The 25,241-nt window shown below is 49.9% G+C and overlaps 1 protein-coding gene across 1 annotated transcript in view; it reads left to right on the top strand.

Moving 5' to 3' along the window:
• Positions 1-233: 233 nt before the first annotated feature.
• Positions 234-25,241, top strand: part of ESRRB (estrogen related receptor beta) — a 192,668-nt gene continuing 167,660 nt past the window's right edge. Inside the window, exon 1 of the mRNA XM_055435443.2 lies at positions 234-768. Within this exon, the coding sequence (XP_055291418.2) occupies positions 767-768 (2 nt within the window). The 5' untranslated portion in view covers positions 234-766. The remainder of the gene's footprint in view (positions 769-25,241) is intronic.

Below are 25,241 nucleotides of genomic sequence, written 5' to 3'. Positions count from 1 at the left end.
ACACCAGGCACAGGTGACTCCAGTCCCAGCCCTTCACCTACACGTCCTCTTCCCTTTCCCCACTCCAGGAACGTCCTGTGTGTCCCCCCGAAAAGCCTGCCTGGCCTCTGAGCTAAGAAAGCTCTGTCTGCTCCCTCCCTGCCTCCTGATCTGGCAGGAGGCATGGAAACTTTCGTGGAAAGCACTTGGGCTGACGAATGCTCCCAAGTCAGGACTTTGACTCCAGCCCTGATCGAGTCAGGAGCTCAGGGTGGGGATGAGGGTGGGGGAGTGGGGGGAGGTCAGACCCTCCTGCCCTTTTCCCTCCTTGCTCTCTCGGCCGACCATCACCCCTCTGTTCTCCAGTGACCCCAAGTCCTCCACTGGAGAAGTAACTGCCTTTCACACTTTGCCTGGATTTTGTCCTCCCCCCGTTTCCTCCTGCCCGTCATTGTATATTTTTCTTCCTGGCTTTCCAGTGCCCATCTGCATGGAGTCTGCATGGAGCTCGGTGGGGTTGAAAGTCTAGAGCTTTTTTTTGCTGTTTTGTTTAAGACCTGGTTATGGTTGTGGGATTTTTTTTTTTTTTTTTGTCAGCTGCCTGTTATATCAATCACGGAGTCGGGATCTATTTATAGGTTGGGAGTACTGTGTCCTTAGTCACAAAGAGACACAGACAGGGGACTGTCAGCTGGTGCTGGAGGAGCTGAGCGACGAGCCATCAGCGACTGGAAACAGCTGAGGGGAGCCCCTTCCCCGCCACCCTGTCCCCTGCCCAGCCCCAAGCATGTAAGTACCGGACTCTTCCTACCCTCTGCCCCTGACTCTGCCCTGGACCTTTCGGTCCTTTGCCCCACACCACGCTGCTTTCTTCTCTCTCTCTCTCCCCCTCTGTCTTTTCATGGATGAAAATATCTTCCCCCTTGCCTGCTCTCTCATCCTGGATCTCGGCACCCTTGAGCATCTCTGGGTCACCCAGAGAAAAATGTTGCTTCTTGCAGACTGTCCTGGGAAGGTCAGAGGGACCCAGAAGGGTGGGGAGGGACAGTTACACAAACTCATTTGGAAATCAGTAGGTCCTCTTTTAGGTTTTTTATTTGTTTTCACTGAGAAAAAGTAAGTAAATCAAAAGGGCAAGGGAAAGTTTACATGCGACTCCGCGGGGTGGTTATGTCTCCCAGCATGAAAACTTTCATTTGCTGGCAGCTCCGGCTCTGGGTGAGCTGGGAAGGTTACAGAGGGAAGACCCAGTTCACACAGGACAGGTGATGATGGAGGGCTCCCGGCAGACTCGGCTTCAGGCTGGGAGCTTCCTGGTTCAGGGAGGGAATCATGACAGTCCCGATAGCCAGCTTTATAGCGCCTTAAAGGAAAATGACTTTTCTTTTTTTTTTTTTTTTTGCACTGAGTCTGCTTTGAGAAGTTGGAATGAGAGTTGACACTTTGTCTTGCCTTGCGGGCTTTTGCTGGTTCACTCATTTGGTGTGTTTTCTTCATCCTGAAAGGGGGAACTGGGGTAGGGGGCTGGGAGTGGAAGAGCATCCGAAAGGACAGAAGCGAGGTGTAGAGTGCTGTGGAGCCATCGCTCTGCATCCTTCGAGAAGGAAGAAAGTTAATATGAGGGTCCTTGTCAAAGTCATACTTGTTTCAGACAAGCAGAGCCCAGACTCTGTGAGCACGCCGGCAACTCCTAGAGACGGCAGTCCCCAGGTATTGTCTGCTGGTCCACACCACTTAACACGCCACCAGCTTCCTGTGGAACATTTGGGGCTTTAGTTTCTGGAAACTGCATAGTGTTAGCTAAAAATGCTGCAGTTGGGGAGATTTGTTATATATTATATATGAAGAAATAGAAGCCTTAAATTTTGAAAAAAAAAGCGATGATGCTTAAAGTATATGATATACAACTTTAAAATGCATCCTTTTTTATGAGACAAATAATACCTGAGTTTCTATTTACTAATACAATGCTTCCCATAAGCTACATTGCTAAGCACTACTTCTTGATTTCTTTGGGTAAACAAGGTCCCAACTCATCAATGTTTCCAACAATTTAAAGGCAGTAAACAGATATGTCTGGACTGTTTTGATTAAAAACAAAATCATTTTAGCAGCAAAACTGACTTGAAGAAAGTTAAATAATATGGATGCCCGCATATATTTAGAGAGGTTGTTTGATCTCATTTTTATTTTGACCTTTATGAAACTTTCACTTTCCTCCTCTTGGTTCTGTATTTTTATCAGTGTTTATTTAAGATTATTAATTCCTTTAATCCATTCATTTATTATTTTGGAGGACAGAACATGTGAAGTTTACTTTCTAATCTCTTATTCCTTCCTGATCCCCATTAGGATTTGAAAGTAAACTTTCTATGTTCACTATATTCACTGCCAGAGAAATTAGAAGAAAGAGTTTTGTGTAAAGTCAGGAGAAATGTCATTATTTCAAAACTAGTAGGGAAAGTAAAGTCCCAGAAATTGAGAGGGAAAAAAAGGAATTGGGTATATTCTATACGTAGCATTGTTACTTTTTCTAGTCCACAGACTGTTTTGATAAACATATCCTGCAAAGGTTTCCCATAATAATTCTGAAGTGGGATTTGGTGGGTGATTGTTAATTAAAGCTCAAGTGAACCAAGTGATTGAGACATTGCATTCGGAAACCTCAGCAGCCAGCTGTTGGTGAAATTGAACTGTTAGGACTGTCTGATCTCAGTGGCTTTTTAGGAAGTGTGAGATTCTCCAAACCTTTTCATACAAGAGCAAGCCGTTCCCTCCCCTCCTCAGCATGCACCCTGGAGCCTGCTGGCCCCTGATTAAATGCAGTGGGGTTGAGTCCCGCGTTTCTGAACAAGTCCCGTGTTCTCATTAGCACTAGTGGTTAAGACAGGAGAACATTTGTTGTCATATATAGACAAGAACCGCTCCTTCCTTTGGCCACCTGTGGACGCTTTTAGGTGAGATGGGGGCTTGTTTGGCAGTGTGATGGAAGGCCTGGCTTTCCCCCTCAGGTTCAGGATGTGGTTTTGCCCCTTTGGACTTACGTATAGAGATGCAGTCAGGGAAACTGCAATGCTTTTGCATAAGGCAGCCTCTGGTTACTTAGTTTCTGCTTCAATAACGATTAATTTTATGTGGACCAAGCTCCTGTCAAACTCATTTGTTTTTTTTTTCCAAACTGATTTCTTACATGTAATTGGTGACGGGGCTGTCTGTGACTTCAAGTCTGTAAAATCTCCCCCATTCCATCCTCATCATTGTTTATTTCTTTGATGTAAATTCACAGTTGCCTGCAGTACATGCTGTTGTTTTATGCGTCCCCCCTCCCGCCAGCTCGTAGAAACCCAGCCCCGACCTCTTCCCAAATTGGGGACAGTGGGGCCAATGAGCAGGTGCTTTGGACTACAGCAGGCTCAGGTGCAGGGCCATCAATCTCGAGGAAGAAGGAATTGCAAATACCTGGAAAGCGCTCCCCTCATTCAAACGATTTCCCCTCCAAATATCCCACAAATAAAAAATGGCAGCTGGCAGGATTTTTCAACCAAAGACCAAGTGCAGCTGTTCCTCCCCATCACCTCACCTCTACAGTGTATCTGTCCATCTTTTTCTTATCTCTATTTTTACATTTCATTATCCTCCTGTGCTCTCTCGCGCTCTGTCTCGCCCCTCCCTTACCTCCCCCTTCTCGCCTTCCCTGAAAAACACATTTCTATCTGGCACAGAAAATAAACTCAGATTGTGGGTAGTTATGTTAATCTAATTCAATCCTCAGCGGGTTAAGAGTGAAATTCTAATAGTGGAGCTGTTGAGGGCTTTTTTGTTAATGGCTTGGGGATTACATTGAGTTAAAGGCTCATTTCCTAATCAAACAGAGAGGGAGAGAGTGACTCCGAATATTTATGAGTCTCCCAGTGAGAATTTAAACATTCAACTCCAAAAGCAGGGTTTCTGCAGGAGGAAAGAGTTAAAACCCCTCAGGGCTGCTGGGGAAAAAAATTAAACCAGTTAAGCCATCAGCATTTCCAGGCTGCTGTACAACTTGGGCAAAGTGGAAGGTGGAGGAGAGACAGAGGGGATCATTTCACAAAGCGAAGATGGAAACTGTGGCAGAAGCTCTGCTGTGTTCAGAAAAAGAGCCCCCCGTAGCAGACACGGATCCTGGGTTCACTGAGGCCCTGGAGGGGCTGTGTGCCTTCAGCTCCCCAAATCAATTCTCTTCCAGTCCGGAGGTGAGCATGTGGAGACAGGAGAATGGCTCAATTTACAGGCAGCGGGAGAGTTCCCCCAGGTGCCTGGTGGAGCTGGTAGGGAGGGTCTCCCCTACTTTGGCCCTGTCTCTGAAATGCAGAGGGCGGGCTTCCCCCTCAAGAGCAAATCCGCACCCCCTCTGGCTTCCCCTTTGCCCCGTGATCAGTCTGAGTCCCTCAGCTCCACTCACTGCACACCAGGCCCTCAAAACCCATCTGGTTCACTGGGCCTAGGAGAAAGCAGGTGGAAAACTCCCACCTCCAGCTGGAGAAGGCATGGAGCAATTTGGCCAAGGTCAAGCAAGGTCAAGGCCAAGCTGAGGTCCAGAGTCTAAGTTCTGGGCAAGTGTACAGTAGTGGAGAGGGGAATGTTAGAGCCATATGGATCCCCTAGACTGTAGTCTCCTCCAGCTTTGGGGATAAGGGCAGGAATCCCTGATACTGGAGGATTCTGAGTGCTCTGTACACTTGGCCTTTTTTCTCCCCCAGTCAAGTGAGCAGTTTCTAGTCCTTTCGCTTGTCTCTTTTTCCCTGTTCCATGAGGTCAGCAGAGGCTCCAAAAGCTGCCTTTAGTGTCCTCTGGCCTTTTGTTTCCCTCTGACCTGGCCACTGTTCTTTCTCTTTGTGTTTCATGCTCAGTGGCCGTGAGCCCTTGGGTCAAGGTGGCCTTTGTAACGTGTCCACACCAGCTCTTCTGTGAAGTCTTCCTTACCTGGTTGGCATCTTCCTCTTCTTGGGGCCCCAGTTGATGTCCTGCCATCATTTCTCTCAGCCGCACGGGAGGACTGCTCCTGTCGGTCTCCCTCACTGCATCAGGACCCCCTGACTGTAGGGGCCACATAGCATCCCTCTTTGTAAGCCCAGCCCACTGTCAATCGTTCCTGTCCTCCTGCCCTGATAAGTGCCTCTGTGGATGGCAGAGCTGTGGGTAAGTGTACATTCTGAATCGGACAGCCAGAGTCCAAGTTCCAACGTTACCTTTTCTCAGCTGTGAGACTTGAGCTACCTAATCTCTTAAGGTCTCCACTTTCTCATCTGTTAAATGGTACTTATAGAACCTGGGCTTCCTAGGTAGCGCTAATGGTAAAGAACCTGCCTGCTAGTGCAGGGGACTAAGAGACTCAGGTTCGATCCCTGGGTTGGGGAGATCCCCTGGAGAAGGGAGTGACTACTGATTCCAGTATTCTTGCCTGGAGAATCCCATGGATAGAGTCTGGCAGGCCATGGACTATAGGGTTGCAAAGAGTCAGACATGACTGAAGTGACTTAGCATGCACGCACACATAGAACCTACCCCATAGAATTGTTGGGAAGATGAAATGCATGTGGAATGTTAGCCTTTTACCCAGTAAGTCTCAGCCTTTTTATTTGCTCAGCACAGAGCAGTCACTTCTACCCACACCATGTCACACCACTAAAAACAGGTCTCTATGCCTCCCACTAAGGCATATCTTAGCTTGGACTGCCATGACAAAACACCACAGATGCTGGCTTAAGCAATAGAAATTAATTTTCTCGCAGTTCTGGAGGCTGGTCCAAGATCAGGATGCCAGCATGGTCGGGTTCCAGGGAGGAGCCTTCTCCTGGTGGACAGTCTTCTGGCAGTGTCCTCACATGGAGGTGGGAGTGAGAGCTCTGCTTTCTTCCTCTTCTCAAAAGGACACTAATCCCGTCAATGGGGCTCCACCCTCATGACCTCATCTAACCCTAGTTACACCCTGAGAGTCCCACCTCCAAATACCATCACATCGGGAACCAGGGCTCCAACACATGAATCTGGGTGGGGACACATTCAGTCCATAACAGGCTGTTTTCCCTGAGTTTTGGTGAGCAGAGTCCTGTGTCAGCAAGACTTCCAGCTTCACCCTCCAGCGGGCTAGTCCAACTGGAAACCAGAGTTCAAGGCACATTGGGAACATACCCTGCCCCAACCTGGAAGGAACCTGGGGCTTTAAACCACGGTGAAGAGCAGAGGGTGTGGGAGGGTGTAGGCTGGACTACAGTTCTAAGTCAGGGAATAAGGCCTGACTCTTCTGCTCTGTAGGATCAGAGTTTGGTCACCTCTCTTGGCCCCTCACATTCCAACAAGCAGCTTCTGTTCTTGGCTCTCCAAGTCTCTCCTGCACCTTCTCCATCCTGCATTCTCAGATGGCAGTTCAGGCTCGACCCCCAGAGCAGGGCAGACCAATCCCAGCTGTGAAGCCCCCCGGGGTTTTTTTCTAGGCAGCAGGCGCCTGCTTGGTCCTCTCTCTCAACAGGGTCACTTGACCAGTGAATTCAAAGGCCACGTGGGCCTCACCCCGTGAGGTGTCCTCTCCTGGGCTGCACCCAGGGCCGATGCCCTTGACACCCTCCCTGTGTACCTTTGCAGAGACTCTATGCCTCAAGGCAGTGAGCCCTCCTCTTTTTCTTCCCCCACTGATCAGGGGATCAGAGTAGGAATGCAGTGCCACCCATGTTCTTCTCCCTGCCTCCTCTCTGCTCTCCTTCCTAGAGTTGGAGGTACTGATATTAAACACTAAAATTGTCGCAGCCTCCCTTTTGCCTCCTGGCTATCAGCTTTGGAGGCCCCAGCGCCAAGCGCAAGGCATGACACACAGTATGTGCTCAATAAATGCATGCGAAGTGACTTGCATGGAGTCTCTCCTCACAAGGGCGCCCTCCCAATCCCTCAGTCATGGGAGGCGGAAGTGACTTGAAGCTATGAATGTTCAGCTGCCTTAACTACATCAGCTCATGACCTGTTGACTGAGGTCTTGCCCCCACCCTTCTCTGTCACTCTCCACATTCCTCCATCCAGGAAAAACAAAAGACAGAGAGACAGAGAATGAGATGTGTCTTTCATGCACACGTGGACAAACCTTCGCTGGAATTTCATCCTGTTCAGTAAAGAAGCTTTGTCTAAGTTGATGTCAAATTTAGTTGCTAAACTGGTATCTCTCCTGTGACGGTTTCCCTCCCCACTCCTTTCCGGGCGATACCTGCTTCCTCTGGCTGTTCTGCATGGGGCCCCGCGTCCCTCTCCTTTGCTTTAACCACGCTGGTCCCAGGCAGTGAACAGGAGAGGGAGACCCTCCTTCTGAAGTGTTCCAGAGTGTCTGCTTCCATTAGCACAGACAAGGCTTTGGAAAGGTGGCCACTGGGGAACATCATCTTCGATACTGGATTCTTCCCAGAACAGCATTTGTGCTCTTTGGGAAGACTGGGGAGGAAAAACTCAGGCTGCCGAGGGTTAAATGAGAACAGTGAAAAGTCGAGGCATCTCTCAGGGACTGGTTGCTGGCTGAGACAATTGATTAGCTTGGCTTAGTGATCTTTCTAGCAATATTCAGGAGTGAAATTATTGCTGATTATGCTGCGTGTGTGTGTGTGAGGGTTCACGGCTGTGAGGGGAGTAGCATAAGATCCGAGAAAGCAATGTCAAGGATTGTTTGCTCCATAATGAGTCTCAGGAAGAGACCTGTCACCCCACGTGTATCTGCAATTGTCTTAGAACTCTGTATGGGTACGAGTCAGCTGGAAGGGCAGGCTGAATGGTGCATAGAACCTCCTGTTTGCTTTCTTTTCAACTTCCTGTGACATTAGAATTATTCTGAAATATAAAGTTATTAATAAAAAACCGGGAGTTCCCTGGCAGTCCAGCGGTCCAGACTCCAAACTTCCCCTGCCAGGGCCCTGAGTTCGATCCCCAGTTGGGGACTAAGATGTGGCATGCTGTGTGGCATGGCCAAAAAAAAAAAAATGTTAAAAACCGAAGTCAGTGGGAGGGAAGTCCATTGTGGAGGGTTGCTTCCGTCTGTGTCTCTAGTGGATGGAGGTAGCAGCCGAGTACCCCGGGCAGAGGCAGGTGCCAGGTGGGTTCAGTCCGGTTCACCCCCAGGTCAGTGATAATTAAGGTGCACAGGCCTCAGTTCCCTGCATCATAACATGAAGGAGTGGAGGAGATCTCTTAGGCCCTCCAGCTCTAAAAGGTTACATTTTAAAACCATTGCTCATCATGAACCTCGTTCGTGGTACTCCTGATATAACCGATAATTACAGCTCAGCCTGCTCGTGTTCCTTTAAAATAATTAATTAATGTTTGACTGTGCTGAGTCTTCGTTGCTGCAAGCGGGCTTTTCTCTAGGTGCGGTGAGTAGGGGCTGCTCTCGAGCTGTGGGGCCCAAGCTTCTCCTTGCAGTGGTTTCTTTGAACAGGAACTCCAGGGTGAGCAGGCTTCAGTAGCTGCAGCCCACGGGCTTAGTCACTCTGCGGCATGTGGGACCTTCCTGGACCAGGGATCGAACCCATGTCCCCTGCACTGGCATCGGATTCTTAACCACTGGGCCACCAGGGAAGTCCCTGCCCCATCCTTTAATACAAAACCCTGGGCCCAGACATGGCTTCTGGGGGGCTCTGTGCTTTACCAACTCAGTCAGTCCCTACCGTCCAGCATCTTCCTGGGCCTGTTCCCCTCCTCACCTCCCTCTATCTGTAAGTACACCTGGGCAGTGAGCAGAAAACTGGTCAGGCTTTCTTTTTCAAAAACAAGTATATAAACTCTGCATTTTAAATTTTGCTTTCAATTTGTCACCACCATGGTTTTATGCCTCTGTGGCCCTGATACTCCTCCCTCACAATCCTTGGCCCCAGAAGTTGCATCTGGGCCCCTCGGTGTCTGGAGAAAGCTCCAGGGGCAGGGTGCCTGATCCTCAAGGTTTACTCAAATCCTTTGGTGGGAGCACGGTTGAGATATGGGAAGAGAGTATCCAAGCATGGTGACCTCGGCAAGTCCCTAACCCCTACCTACCTTCATTCCTTCACCAGCAAAAGGGGCTGAAACCTGGACTGAGGGCCTCACAAGATTGGTGGGAAGCTAACATAAGAATCATAGGGCAAAAGAAAGAAAAAGAATCATAGGGCAAGCGTTGCTTAAGAAAAGGAAGTGCTTACCTGTTTTAGACTAACTTATTCTCCTGCACCGGAGAAGGCAATGGCAAGCCACTCCAGTACTCTTGCCTAGAAAATCCCATGGATGGAGGAGCCTGGTAGACTGCAGTCCATGGGGTCGCTACAAGTCAGACATGACTGAGTGACTTCACTTTCACTTTTCACTTTCACACATTGGAGAAGGAAATGGCAACCCACTCCAGTGTTCTTGCCTGGAGAATCCCAGGGACGGGGGAGCCTGGTGGGCTGCCGTCTATGGGGTCGCACAGAGTCGGACACGACTGAAGCGACTTAGCAGCAGCAGCATTCTCCTGCACAGTGACCTCCATGCAGTGATTTGGGTGGTATTAGACAAAGCGGGTGCTAGAACCACGTTGCTGGACCTGTGTCCACCTCGTACCTGCTGCAGCCTGGACAAGTTCCCCACCCTCTCCACTCCATACTGTTTCCTCATCTGTATAATGGGTATGGTAAGAGCACCTGCCTTGTGGAGCTGTTGTGAAGGTTTGCTGCTGCTGCTGCTGCTGCTACATCGCTTCAGTCGTGTCCGACTGTGTGCAACCCCATAGACGGCAGCCCACCAGGCTCCCCCGTCCCTGGGATCCTCAAGGCAAGAACACTGGAGTGGGTTGCCATTTCCTTCTCCACTGCTTGAAAGTGGAAAGTGAAAGTGAAGTCGCTGAGTCGTATCCGACTCTTAGCGACCCCATGGACTGCAGCCCACCAGGCTCCTCCGTCCATGGGATTTTCCAGGCAAGAGTACTGGAGTGGGCTGCCATTGCCTTCTCCTGTGAAGGTTTAGGAGACCCATATATAAAGGCCCTCGAACAATGCCTGCTCGATAGCACATTTGGAAAGCTGTTGTTGAGGGTGATGACATTTTGGTTGTCGTTGTCATCATTTTCTGGGTCCTGTGCCGAAAGGTCAAGAGGGTGGAAACTTCCAAAGTCCGTACATTCCTCCCAGCCCCTGCCCAGGCGGCTTACAAGTGCAGCAGAAGACGCTATTCTAGAGGTGGTTTTAATACATCCCTGGCCCCCCGCAATTCCCTGCATTGTCATATCCCATAATCAAGTTGGCATCCTCCCAGTGTCTGCCTGGGCTTTGGTGTGGTCTGGCCAGACCTATTCTCCCTCATGGAAATCTGTTCTCCATGGCCTAGCATAGATGGCTGCTGAAGTCCAGCTGTGAGACTGGAAATGGTTTAGATGAGTTTTCTTTTTTTTTTTTTTGGCTACACCAGGTCAAGTTGTAGCTCACAGGATCTTCATTGCAGCCTGCGAGCTCTTAGTTGTAGCATGTGTCCTTCATTATGGGGTGTGGGATCTAGTTCCCTCATCAGGGGTCAAACCCAGGCCCCCTGCATTGGGAGCATGGAGTCTTAACCACAGGACCACCAGGGAAGTCTCTGAGATGGGTTGTCTTGTGTGTCCAGGAGTGCATTGGGGTCGTTGGAGTGTGGTTTCTGCATAGAGACAATTCCTCCTCCTGTACAACGTAATGGAGTGGGGAGAGCTTATTTTCCACATATTTGATGGTGCATATTTAGGGAGTGCTTAGCGAGGAAAGAAAAATGGGAATAGATAAGAGTAATTTCTGATGTCTCCAAGGGGGCCCAATTGGTACATTTCAAGGGACTTGTAGAAGCGACATCACCTAATCTTAGGGGAAATTTACAAATCCAGACTTGCGACTGGCCTGTGTGCTTGTGCGCATGTGCGCACGTTAAGGGTACTGTGGTCAGTCAGCCATGACTCTCTTCTTTCCCCGTCTCAGGCTGAGAGTAATCTTGAAGGAACATGTAATTACTATTTACTCCAGGGCACTCAATTGAGAACACCCTTATGTAATGACTCTTGAGTTAATTCTGCTTCGGATGCCCATCTGCTGTTGCTGCTCTGGAAGTCAGTGGGAACCAAGCATCACACGGAAAAGGATCGGGAGATGGATATTGGTCCCTGCAAGTTCAAGGTCTGCTCTTGAGCAGCAGAGACAGGGTGGTGGCATCTTTCTCCTCAGAATCTTCCCTTGGCTCTCTGCCCTTAGGGACAGAAGCAACCGTTAACCTAATGGGCCATCTTGGTAGATTTGAAGAGTCAGCAGCGTTGATAAAGGAGAAAGGCATTCAGGAGAATTCTAGAGATAGGATTGTAGCATTTATATAAAGTTGAAAACATGCAAAGGTGCTGTACCTCAGCATTTGAGGGAGGGGGTGGTGAATTTGCTGGATCATTGAAGGTGGGGAGTGGGGGCAGAGGGAAGCCAGGTGGATGCGTTATAACAAGACCTGTGGAATCCATCTGCTAAAAATATCAGATTGATATAGTACCTTGAAATGTGACACTCTACCAATGATGTGGCTGGACACTGTTGTGGAGGCTACCAAACCATTTATGGAAATAAAACTGATTTGTATGGCAGTATATGGAGCAAGCTCTTACATTTTTTTTTCCCCAGAAGCCACTGTCCTGCTCCCACCTCTGCCACTGCCTGATGACTTTGTACAAGCCGCTTGTACAGCCACTCTCTGCCTCTGTTTCTTTACGTGTAAAAGGAATGGGTGGACTAGATCACCTCCAAGTGCGCCCCCCACCCTGGTTGTGTGGCTCCAAACCTCCCCTGTGCCCCACCCGGGCAGCGGTCATCCTGAACCACAGCTGTCTGTGTCATGGCTTCCCGTTCAGCATGAAGGCTCCGTGGGCAGGGACTGCTGGCGCTATTACCCAGCACTGTACCTGGACAAGACAAGCACCTGACTTGCCTTTGAAAGTACTAACGAAAGAACTGGCACAAGTGAATGCCAACGCCCCCAACCCGAGTATTGACTTGACTGCTTCCAGAGATGCCACAGGCCTGGCTGATGGTTCCCCATGGCTAGAATTTCCCCCCTCTGTGTTCTCCCTCATTGGTCAGGGTTGGTGGTTCGTGCCTCCATGGTGTGAACTGGAAAATCTTTTAGCAATTTATAAACTGAGCTGCTGAAAACCAACCCGCTGAAAACACCTTTTAGGAATGACGTGAGTTCCCAACTGCCGTACCTACTTCTTTGTATGACCGTTCTGCTGTCTGCTTCTGTTCTTTTTTTCCCCCCTCTCTCCATCATAATCTATTAATTTAAAAATATTAAACTTGGAGACTTGCTAAATAAAGAGACCTCAGAGCACAAAATATCCCTTATCCATTTTCTGGGTCCCTATGTGCTTCCTTATACAGATTTTTTTTTCTTATTTTTTCACTAAATGGCCTTGATTTTATCATTAATCTCTATGTGACAATTCTTTTTCTCTAACTTATTTCTAAAATAGTCTCCCGTAAGTCCCCAACTCTACTTCCATTGATCCCTTGTGCCCCTTTCACTTCTGTCTTTGCCGTTTCATGAAACTTATGAAGTGATTGCTTTATAAGCTGGACCCTTGATCTCAGGCCCCTTTCCGAGTCCTCCACCAAAATCTCCCAGAAGGACGGTTCTGACAATTGGACTTTCTCAGCTCAGGTGGTCTTGGGTCGCTGTCATTTCCATACTGAGCCTGGGGACATGCTTTGTTCTCTATCCCCTAAAACCTCATATTTTCTTTAACCAGCAGTTTTCCCATTGCACATGAACCACATTACGAATTTAAAGCCTTAAAAAAATCTTCAGCATCATTCTTTTGCTCCATATTGTGAAGGGTTCCATTCTTTTTTTTTCCCTGACAATCTCACTGAATGTTAACAGTCCCATTACCTGCTACCTAAACGTGACATTTCCTTAAAACATTCCTTTACAGTTTCCTTGCATTGTTGTTTACTGCTTGCTTTGTTTTTTGACTTTTCCACGTTTCATCTCTGCAACCGCTCTTCAGAGTATAGGAGAAGGAAAGAGGCATTTATCAAGGGCCCATTATGTGCCGGAAACTTTACATGGCTTATCTTACTTTGTCTCTGCAATGACTGAAAGATGTAAGTTTTATCATTATTCCCATTTTACAGAAGAGGAGACAGAGGCACTGAGGACCTTACTTAAGGTGACCCAACTTAAGGGAGTAAGTTGCAGGGTCTGATACCACCCTATGTAGTATCACAGCTTAGTGCAGGACTAAGTGCAAGCATCCAACCAATGAAAACCACACCAGTACCCTTTGGTATCATTTACATCAACATTGAACTTGGTCCAACATTTTTGAAGTTTTAGTGTTTTTATTTATTCTCTTGAAAAGTGTCGGCTGTGCCCCTTAAGAGACCTGACAAGAAAGCCTACAGTTCTAGCTCTTCTTCCCCAAGTCCCTGCATCCTTGTAAATATTACAAGGCAGATGCTTCCATCAAGGGGGACCTCTGTTGATTACCCCTTAGGTCTCCTTTGACACTGCTAACAGTCTTTCCCTTACATCAGTATTTTAAACCTCTCCAGGGGAACTGGTAACTATATTGGTAACATGTAGACCTAAGGGGAGCCTGGTGGGCTTCCATCTATGGGGTCACACAGAGTTGGACATGACTGAAGTGACTTAGCAGCAGCAGCAGCAGCAGCAGACCTAATCTGTGGCTAAAATGGGCAGACTTTAAAGGCTCCCATGACACAGTACGCTCTTTCAGAAAGCACATTTTGTTTCTCCTGCTTTATTCTGACTGTTGCTTGCCTGCTCCCCCATTGCCTTTCCCACTTCTGCCTTTATATCCTCCCTCCAGCTAGCCCATCAGGAGTGTTTTCACGTTATGTTTCCCATTTTGTCTTTTTCCTACGTTGCTCTAGCCACACGTCATCTATCTTGACTTTGTCTTCCGAGAGCTACATCTACTTTGTAAACTTGACACTTGAGTTGCACCCGTCTCCTGACTTCCTGTGGGTTGCTGTTCATCCTTCCCTCTTGTCTGGGCTGCGCCATCTGTAATCCACACATTTTTTTCTTTTTAATTGAGGGAGTAAGACAAGGGAGGAGAGGTCTCTCGCCAAGGCCAAGGCCACAGCCTTGGGTGGCTGGACTTCCTGCCTAGTCTCCTGTGACCTGTAGCTCCTCTTGACCCACTCGCGTTGGCTCTTGGGATACTATCCCGGAGCAGAGTTATAGTATCTCCCCACCTTGGGTGGAGTTCAGCGTGTGCTCACTGTTTGGAACAAAGGTTTATCATTTCTCTGTCCATGAGCTCCTATGGTACAGGTTCATTGGGTTTCTGACTTTCCTCTGGTTTCCCTCATCTTTAAGGGGCCCTCACAGCCTGCAATCTGCCTTCTGAATCCCGTGGGTGGAGGGTGATGGGTGGTCATGTGGGCTTTGCAATGAAATGCTAAGGGATGTCTTATTCGCTGCTATGATTCCTGATGTTTCTCGCTTCCCCCTTGTCCCCGGTCCATGGTGTCATCATGAGACCCTCCACTGAAGTTGCTTAGACAAGCCAGTAGAGAATTTCTCTGAAGTACTCGCTTGCCTGGGGGACTCTGTTTCCCACCTTGTCTGAGGTTCTTGGGCCCAACATCTGCATTCCAGGAAGAAGATGAAAGTTCTGTGTGTGTCGGGAAGGGAGCTGCTTGTTTGACGGGACTATGGTTGTTCTTGGTGGAGGCCACTGGGTCCCCAGCTGCGTCAGACAAGGTGTTAATGTGAACTGCAGAATCTGCTGGTCTTCTGAATCATGGCCTCAACCCAGGCTCTGCTTCCCCAATAAGAGAACACCAACGGTGCTCTCTCCTACCTCTGGGGCTTTTGCAGATCCAAGGCCAGCATTTTCCCCAGATTGGGTGAGTCTTTTGCTTAAAATACTGCCTCTTCATCTGATGGGTATGCAGTTGTCTCTTCTAGATATTTTGGCATTTGCCTGTTTGCGGTTCCACTGTTAGGGGAACCGCACTGACTGAAAGCACTCATCCTGGCCAGGCACCATAGTAACCATCACCATGAGTTATTTTACAACAGGAGGACCTGTTGAAGAAGATGAAACTAATAAGCCACCACCAACCGGAAGCATTTGGGAGAGGTCAAAAGGAGACGCCACGTGTCCTGCCACCTCCCAGAACCCTTCCCGCTGGCATCCAGCTTGGCAGAGCAACACGTGCACCAGCAGGAAGGACCCTGTGTCAGAGTGACTGACCACAGAAAGCCCGGAAACTAACCCCCTCACCGTCAAACCCGAGACTACGAGCTGCGCAGCAGTCTCCTGGGCTCCCTTACCCTGCTGCTCTCTGCCCGGATGTCCCTTCCCCAGAAAGTCTCTTGCTTTGTGAGCACGTGTGTCTCTCCTTGGACAATTCATTTCTGTTAGACAAAAGCTTGGAAAGAGTCCCCCTTCCTGCAACACCACCGTCACCCTGGCTGTTTGGGGAAGACTCCTGAGATGTGGGGGAGGAGAGTGTCTTTGGTCAGTGTCCCTAGAAGCAGAGCCTGAAGTGGAAATTCCGGGCAAGAGCTGTATTGAGAGGGTGCTGCCTGGAGACACCTGTAAGGGAGTGGAAATAGAGGGCTGGGGAGGGACTGAATAAGGGTGTAAATTCAGCTGAGATCTAGCTTCAGCCTGACCCCACAGGGAGCTCTGGAGCATGAATTACACTCCAGGGTTGTCCCACCTTGAGGCAAGCTTACTGGCCAGCTGCACCACCATATAAGTCAGTCATTGATTGGAAATTGTCCCAAGGTGAGGGAGTAACATCCCAGACCCCCTGGACCAAGAAGGCTCCCACTGGTCAAGGGCAACTCCCAGAGGAAGTCTGTAATCCTTAGCAGCTGGAGATGGCCGGGCACACCAGGGGTGTGGGGGCCAACGGATCTGAGCAGGACACCCGCAGCGTCTGCTGCAGAGAGGTGGTATGTGTGGGCCTCAGTCTCTGCACCTCTGGAATTTGATGGTGGATTTCATTACCACCCAGGAGGAGCCCCAGGAAGAGCCATTGCAAAGCACCTGGGGGTTGAAGGTGGAAGGTTTCAAAGCCAGAGACTCTGAAGGTGCCAAAACCCAGAGTTACCTTCCAATCAGCTGCATGGCTGGTTTTGCTCAGCAAAGGCAGAGGAAGAGGGAATCACTCGCCACCTCCTGCCTTTACTCTGTGGGAGCTGGAAACAGATTCAGAAATTTTCTCTTCCTCTTCCTCAGAGGACCGCTTCCCGCTAGGTCCCTTGGATGAAATTAAGAGTCTCCTCATAGCAGAGACTTCTGGCCTATGATTTGCCTTAAGCCAAAGGCCAGGATGGGGCATGTAGGCGCTACCTGTTACTGTGTGTGCGCTGAGCTCAGTCCCTCAGTTGTGTCCAACTCTTTTGCGACCCCATGGACTGTAGCCCACCAGTCTCCTCAGTCCATGGGATTTTTCAGGTGGGAATACTGGAGTGGGTTGCCATTTCCTTTTCCAGGGGATCTTCCTGACCCAGGGATCAAACCTGCGTCTCCGGCGTTGGCAGGCGTATTCTTTACCCCTGCACCACCTGGGAAGCCCCCTTACTAAGCAGCACACTTATAAACGGCCATATAAACTGGCTCTGTGTGGAGAATATATGGAAAGAACAGCTCTCAGATTTTGATTCTGAGTTTGGAATTCGTCGGAGGGGGCTTGAGAAGGGTGGGGTCACCTGCATACTTGCACTTGGTTGTAGCCGGTCTGGCTGCCTCAGGGGAGAGACCAGGGGATGTGTAAGGAAAGCAGAAACCTAGGGCAGGAAACCTTGTATGCTGAGGGGCCATGCTCAGAGACCGGGGCAGGGTCTTTGTGTATTACTGCATCTGATGGCCACTGCAAACCCTGAAGGACTTGTTACCTCCAATGTGCTGCTGAAGGAACACAGGCTCTCACATCAGCCTACCTGAGAGCATTGCAGACCTACAAATGGCAAATATGAGTTTCAAATCATCTTCCGTTCCCTCTTTAGTCTAATTATCTCATTACTAAATCAACAGGGCTTGGGTACCCGATTCTGGGGACACGGGGGTCAGGTCCCTGAGGGTGTGCTGGCCCAGCAAGTCCAGGTTCCCCAGCTCATCACAGCCCCCAGGGGCGTGATGCATCTCCTCCATGAGTGCCTCTGCCCTCCTCCATCCCCTCCGCTCATCCACCCACCGCCATGCACATCCATCCTGCACCTTCCCTGACCCCTCCCCCAGAAGATGCCGAAACACATCTTCTCTGATATTTTCAGACCCTTCCACCCCAGAACTGCCCTAATGGTGTAAAGCCTAGTCCCGAATGTTCAGCACCCATCATGCTTCCCACATGGTATCGAGCACGCAGAACATAAAGATGTTCACGGCCGTGCTCATGGATACAGGCATTCACTCTGTGTGCCAGCTGCTCAGCCCTTTTGGCCGCACAGCTTGCAGGATCTTAGATCCTCAACCAGGGATTGAACCTGGGCCTCGGTAGTGAAAGCACCGAGTCCTAACCCCTGGACCACCAGGGAATTCCCTGCTCAGCCCTTCCTTACACATCCACACAGAAGGCCAGGCACAAGTCTGTCCCAAACATGGCCTGTATTCTGCACTATCAAAACAAAAAGAGAACTTCAAGACACAGGGACGCCCCTGTGCTGAAGGAACTTACCCGGAGGCCTGATGTCAGCATTGCTGTTGTTCAGTCACTCAGTCGTGTCTGACTCTCTGCAACCCCATGAACTGCAGCATCCCAGGCTTCGCTGTTCTTCACTATCTCCCAGAGCTTGCTCAAACTCATGTTCACTGACTCCGTAATACCATCCAACCGTCTCATCCTTTGTCATCCCCTTCTCCTCCTGCTCTTGATGTTTCCCAGCATCAGGGTCTTCCCATCAGGTGGCAAAAGTATTGGAGTTACAGCTTCAGCATCAGTCCTTCCAATGAATATCCAAGGTTGATTTCCTTTAGGATTGACTGGTTTCATCTCCTTGCAGTCCAAGGGACTCTCAAGAATCTTCTCCAACACCACAATTCAAAAGCATCTTTTCTTCAGTGCGCAGCCTTCTTTATGGTCCAACTCTTATATCTGTACATGACTACTGGAAAAACCATAGCTTTGACTAAACGGACCTTTGTCTGCAAAGTGATGTCTGTGCTATTTCATATGTTGCTCGGGTTTTAGACTAGGGCAAACCTGGGCTCCAGGGCTGGCTCTGCCTTGTCTTCCGTTCATTGTCTCTGGCAAGTTCATGTGCCTTTTTGTACTTTTTCTCACATGTGCAAAGGGGATGACCAAGTCCAGTCTCTGGTGGTTGGGAGGATGAAGTAAGTTGAGGCAGGAGGAAGTGTAGGCTCGGGGCTGGGCTTAGGAGCTCTGCCCTCCTCATGGCTCAGTGTCTAAAGTTCTCGGACCATGAGTACCATGGGAATTCCCAGGTGCCGCAGTGGTAAAGAATCTGTCTGCAGTCCAAAAGTCACAAGAGACTCCAGTTCAATCCCTGGGTCAGGAAGATCCCCTGGAGGAGGGCATGGCAACCCACTCCAGTACTTTTGCCTGGAGAATCCCATGGACAGAGGAGGCTGTAGAGCTACAGTCCATGGTGTCACAAAGAGCTGGACATGACTGAGCAAGCACACATGCACACACACAAGAGTACCATAAGGTTTTATGTATACAAACCCGCCAGGATTGAGGGAGGCCCGATGACAACAGTATTAGTCTAGTCTGAACTTCTGCTGACTCCAGAATGTGATCACAGACATGGGAAGAAAGTAGGAATGAGGTTTGCTTTGGAAGACGTTGCCAAGGGATTCCTTGAGCCTCCTCGTCCTTCAGGACCCCATGACACATTGCAAAGGCCACACAGGTTTCATCCCTGGCTGGGCCAGGCACAGAGTGGGAGAAGAAAGCACCTTCCTGCCAGCAGCTCTTCCCAGAGCCTGGCATGTTTGCTTCCCTGGGTAGATGGAGGGCTCTGGGGTCCACAGCCACCATCTGCTGGAGTCACTGTGCCCGGGCCCAGGACTAGCTTGGTCTCCATGACCCCAGCCCCAGCTTTTGGCAGTTGCCTGGGCTGCGTGAGCCCAGGCCTGGGCTGAGTGACCTCACAGCTGTGCCTTCAGCCCATTGGGGGCTTATGTTTCTGTGTCTCTTGGGGGCCTATCCTGGCTGCCTGGCAGAGGGCCCACTGTCCTTCAATACCAGAGGCTCACATTGCCCGGCCTGTGCCAGCATTTGGCGAAGGATCCTCAACCAGGAGGCCCTCTCACACCCCTGTCTGCCTGCATATCCCACCAGGGCACGGACCCCAGGTCAGGGGGGGCTCCACCAGCTTTTCCATTTCTCTCTGACAGCTCTGCATGCATGTGTGCTTAGTCGCTCAGTCGTGTCTGACTCTTTGTGACCCCGTGGACTGTAGCCCGCCAGGCTCCTCTGTCCCTGGAATTTTCCAGGCAAGAAAACTGGAGTGAGTTGCCATTTCTTTCTCCTGGGGATCTTCCCTGCCCAAGGGTTGAACTCACATCTCCTGCATTGTCAGGCAGATTCTTTACCACTGAGCCACCCGAGAAAGCCCCTGACAGGTCTAGAAATTCCTTAAAGAAGATATCCATTCACACATGAGTCAAATGTGTGATAATAATGGTATAGGATAATGGTATAGCTGACTCTAAAAGCAGAGATACTCAATAAATTGTACTGAAAGGATATTGACGCTAATCTAGGGATGGGTTTTTTCTCACCTGACTGCATGTAAAAGTATACAGCTTGTGATGATGATGAGGAAGAGGGAAGCAGAAGAAAGGGAGGAAGAGGCAGTCCCCTCACTGAGCAACCACACACCGTGCTTGGTACTCCGGTGTCCTGTTGTTCCTTGTCAACCTCAGCAACCCTAGGAAGCAGGCGCTATAATTTCCCCATTGTACAGATGACAATGATGAGGCCCAGAGGAGTTAAACCAATAATCCTGAGCCACACAGCTGCTGAGTGGCAGCAACAGGAGTTGAAGCTAGTCTCTCTCTTTAACATGTATGCTTTTTTTTTTTGCATACTTTTATATACATTTCAATATTTGAACCACAAGTATATATATATTCAAAAATTTCAAAATTTTAAAAAGTGGTTGATAGTATATGTTGCACCTTTCTTGCTTTGTTTTGTTTTCCATCTTTTTTAAAATTATAAAATGTATACATAAGATTTATCATCTTAACCATCTTTAAGTGCTATTTTAAGTTCATTCATCTTGTTGTGCAACTCTCACCATGTCTAGCTCCAGGACTCTTTTCTTCTTGTAAAACTGAAACTCTGTGGCCATTAAACAATACTTCCCATCCCCTTTCACCTCAGCCCCTGCAATAATGGCTCTATTTTCTGTCTCCATGATGAAGATTGCCTTGATTACTTTATATAAGCAGAATCATATAGTATTTGTCTTTTTGTGACTGACTTATTCCACAAGCACGATGTCCTCCAGGTTCATCCATATTGTAGGATAAAGTAGAATTTCCTTCTTTTTTTTAAAGGCTGAATAGTATTCCATCGTGGAAGACAGAGGGGTCTGGCATGCTGTAGTCCATGAAGCAGCAAAGTCTGACACGGAACAACAAAGTATTCCATTGTGTATATATACCACTAATTGTTTAGCTCTTCATCTGTCAGTCAACACTTGGGTTGTTTCTACATGTTAACTATTGCAAATAATGCTGCTATGATCAATGGTGTATAGACAACTTTGAGACTCTGCTTTCAATTCCTCTGGATTATATGCTCAAAAATCGAATCACCCGATCGCATGGTAACCCTGTTGTTAATGTTTTGGGGAACTGCTATACTGTTTCCATAGTGACTGTATTATATACATTCTCACCAGCACTGCACAAAGGCTCTGATTTCTCCACATTCTCGCCAACGCTTAATTTCTTTCCACTTTTTAAATTTCTTTATTTTGGGTATTTTGGGCAGTAGCCGTCCTAATGAATGTGAGGTGTTATCTCATTGTGTTTTTGACATGTGTTTCCCTAAAGATTAGGGATGATGGTCTTTTCACATGCATAGTGGCCATTTGTACACCTTCTTTGGAGAAATAGCTAATCAAGTCCTTTGCCTGTTTTTTAATTGTGTTGTTTAGGGCTTTTTGCTGCAGAGTTTTGAGTTCTCTGTATATTCTGGTTATTAATCCCTTATCAAATATATGATTTGCAAACATTTTTTTCCCATTCTGTAGGTTGCCTTTTCACCCTGTTGATGGAGTCCTTTGGTTTTCTAAAATGATTATTAGTATTTTATTTATTTGTTCTGACTGTGCTGTGTCTTCGTCGCTACATGGGCTTTTCTCTAGTTGTGGCAAGTCGGGGGCTATTCTTTAGTTGCAGTGTGAAGGTGCCTCACTGCAGTGGCTTCTGCTCTGTAGTCACGGCTCTGGGGTGTGAGAGCTTCAGTGGTTGCGGCTCCCGGGCTCTGGAGCACCGGCTCAGTAGTTGTGGTGCGCGGGCTTAGTTGCTCTGCAGCACGTGGGATCTTCCTGGATCAGGGATGGAACCCATGTCTCCTGCATTGGCAGGCAGATTCTTTACCACTGAGCCACCCGGCAAGCCCCTGATGATGTCCTTTGATGCCTAGAAGGTTTTAATCTTTATGAATTCCAATTTGTCTTTTTTTTTCCCCCATTTGTTCCATTTGCACCTTTGGTGTCATATTCAAGACATCATTGTGTATCTATTGTAATGGGGCTTTGCCTATGTTTTCTTCTAAGAGTCTTATAGCTTTAGGTCTTACATTTAGGCGTTCAGGTGAATTTTTGTGCACGGTGTTGGCTAAGGGTCTGACTTCCTTCTTTTGCATGTGGATATCCAGTTTTCTCAGCACCGTTTGTTGAGGACTATTTCCTTATTGAATGGTCTCGACACCCTCATCGAAAGTCATTTGACCATATTGGCCAGGATTTATTTCTGGTAACACCTATACTTTTAACTGCCTTTCTTACACAGAGGCTCAACACTGTGCAATATTTAGTGGAATTATGGAATATCAAAGCTGTAGGAGACCCCAAACGAGTAACGAATACGTCCCCATTCTGTAGACGGAAAAACTGAGGCCAGTAGTCAGGACTGTCAGTCCAGTGCTCACGCCGATACAGGACTTTGTGAGAATCCTCACCTCCTGGAGAGAGCAGAGGGCTTACTGAGATACTTCTCATGCATTTTCACAAGTGCTCCAAATGCACTCCTGTGTTTTAGAAATCAGAAGTGTAGAATTGGCTCAGCAGTACAGCGTGCTGCTGGGAGGCCACTGAACCCCCCAACCCCTGAGTCAGAGTCCACGACCACCATCTCTGGAAGACTCTGGATGATACTCCCAATCCAGGCACAAGAGCAGCAGGCAGCCTAAAAAAGTGTGGGTGTGTGCAAACCCTACTGTGGCCAGGGCCCCCCTGGGCCCTCAGCACACCGCCTAGGCCCCGCCCTCACCTGCACCTCCCTCCTGCCCTTCGCTGCCCTTCAGCCCCAGGCACTAGCTCTGCTGAAGCACTCTATTTTCCTGAACAGGGGCCAGGCTGGGTGGCACTCCTTGTCCCGTGTCCCGGCTCCCACAGACACATTTACGACTGTTTATCCCCTTCTCAGAGAAGCCTTCTCTCACTTTCCCTCTACTAGAAGTCGCCTCTCGGGCCCAGGTCATCCTGGACCCTGAATCCCCTTCTACAGTCTCCCGGGAAGCTTACAGCTATGTGTCTTCCTGCCAAAGCTGAGATCTTTTAAAACTGCGTTATAAACATTCAAAAGAATGTCCTAAAGCGATGTGTGTGTGTGTGTGTATGTGTGTGTGTGTAATCCTCAGTGCACACAATTGTTACTCAAACACTTTTGTGAGTCCAGTTCAGGGAGACAGCAATGACTGAAAAGTCAGGTTGTGAAGGGAACTGTCTGCTCAGCATGGCTGGAGAGAGTAGGGAGTTTCTTATTCAGCACCTGTAGACTCAGTTGCTCAGTCGTGTCCCCACAACCCGCCAGGCTCCTCTGTCCATGGAATTTTTCCCCGGCAAGAATACTGAAGTAGGTTGCCATGCCCTCCCTCCTCCAGGGGATCTTCCCAAGCCAAGGATCGAACCCACATCTCCTTGCTTAGGCAAGTGGATTCTTTACCACTGAGCTCCCTGAGGCTTCCCCCTCAGATAGCCAGAAAAAAAACAACTGTCTGGCTGTTTGGCCACCAGGCCCCACTAACTCCAGTGTTAAATTGGATTTTCATTCTGGGAAAGGGGCCACCGATGGGCTTGTTTTTCCCAGGGCCGGGGAAGGAGTGAGGAGAAGGAGGTGGTTGCCGGCTGAAGAGTAAATAATCGAGTCACTCTCAGGTTTAATCCCCCTGTGACCTCATGCCCTTGACTGTCACTGCCACCAGGCCCTCCTGGTGCCGGCGGGTCACCTCTGTGCACCCTTCCCCAACCCTGTCCCTCTGCAGGGAGCTGGAGGCGCTGCGCCCCTCCACACTGGCCACGCAGCTGGAAACAGCTGTGCACAGCACAAACCGTGTACGGCACCAGCCAGGCACTGACCTGTGCAAACCCAAGCAGAGTTACAGTCGCCCGTAAACAAATTAGCATCCTTTAAAAGGTGAAAAGCTCCATAAAATGTCTGGGTTTTGTTTACGGCTTCGAGGTGGGGGTGGCCAGGGGAGGTGGGTTAAATCGCTGGGGTGCCCGTGTGGCTCGGGCTCTCCTGCCTCCTCTCACCCCCGCCCCGGGGGTGCGGGGGGCGAGCCGACCCCGGTGTTCTCAGGCGCACGCAGCCCCGGCCTTAAACGGCCGCTCAGCCGTCCCGGTCCTGCCGTTTGTTCCAGCCAGCCCGGGTCCCAGCAGGTGTTCCCTAATTAGCAATCTCTTCATTTCCAATCAAAGCACAAAGCGGCCCCAAAAGCCTGTCTTTATGAGGGAGCCGGCAGCGGCTGGGGATGTGCGGGGGGATAATTGTCTTCGCCAGTGGCGGCGGTAGGCGGCTTGGCTAATTCATTATTGTAATAACTTGGCTCGTCCTCCGGGAGGTGGGGGCGGGGGAGGCAGGGCGGGGCCGGAGGGGGCCGGGGGCGGGGCGGGGTGAGGGTCTGGGGCGAAGGGGTGGGGCCCGGGGGAGCCAATGAGCGACGCCTCTGCCCGCGCCGGTCTCCCCCACTGGCTGGGCACCCACTTCCCACGGCGGGTGCCTGACTCCCGCTTGCCAGCCCCGTGGCCGGGCGTCCGGACTTTCCATGGTGCAGGGAGGGGCCCTGGGTTTCTGAAGAGGCTCTGGGCTCTGAGAAGCCTGCACTCTATGACCCTCCGGGGCCGGAGGGGCCGAGGCTCAGAAATCTTGAGTGGGGGCCCCCAGAGGCAGGTATCTGTCTCCCCGAGGGCCGAAACCCTGCGCCTTGACTGGCATCCGGCCTGGACATGGTGACAGAGGGGGCCACTGAGAATGCCCCCAAGAACGGCCTTGTGCTTCAGTTGGCAGAACGGTGTGGGTGACCTCCCAAAGACCCCTCCAAGTCTGCAGGGGCCGCACAGGCGGCTGAGTGCGTCCCTGAAGTGAGGTTGAGGGGGCCCCAGGCCGCGGCGCCCCTGCCTTGTGCGCGACACTCCCCCTGCCTCGTTCCTCCCGCAGTCAAGCAGGTGCCTGGGAGTCAACGTTGGGAGAGGCCCTCCGTCCCCTGGCGGCCGTGGGTCCTCAGTCAGGTGACTCTGTGAGGCATTCGGAATTCCAGCTGAGCTTCCATCTGAAACCAAATACAGGAGAGGCAGGAGTGAAGGGGCAGGGTGTCCCCAGTGGGGGAAACAGCAGGAGCAGAGGCACAGAGTGAATTCCGGGACTGGGGGTGCAAAAGGAGGCTGGTCCTGTGGGGTGGGGGTGGGTGAGAGGGCAGGCTGGGGGCACACGGAGATTCTGGCTGGCCTGGAGGGCCTGACTGGCAATGGAGGGCTCAGCCTCCATCTCAGCTCAGTTCAGTTCCATCGCTCAATCGTGTCTGACTCTTTGCGATCCCATGGACTACAGCCTTCACCTCTTGTACCCCCAGATCAACAGTGACACAGCCCTGCTAGAGAGTCCGTGGGTGGCTTTGCCCTGACCCAGAGGAAAGGTGTTAGGGTAAACCTGAGCTTGGAATTCAAGGAAAATGGCCTAGACAGGAGCACAGACCTCCAAGGACTAACGCAAGAGGGCTAGGCTTTCCCAGCCTCTTCCCTTTCCCCTTTAGCTGCCATCTCAAATCCACCCGGTGGAC

Source organism: Moschus berezovskii, chromosome 9 (genome assembly GCF_049115385.1).
Source record: "Moschus berezovskii isolate FMDL1 chromosome 9, NW_MosBer_1.0, whole genome shotgun sequence".
Taxonomy (NCBI): Eukaryota; Metazoa; Chordata; class Mammalia; order Artiodactyla; family Moschidae; genus Moschus; species Moschus berezovskii.
This window is presented reverse-complemented; position numbering and strand designations above follow the sequence as displayed.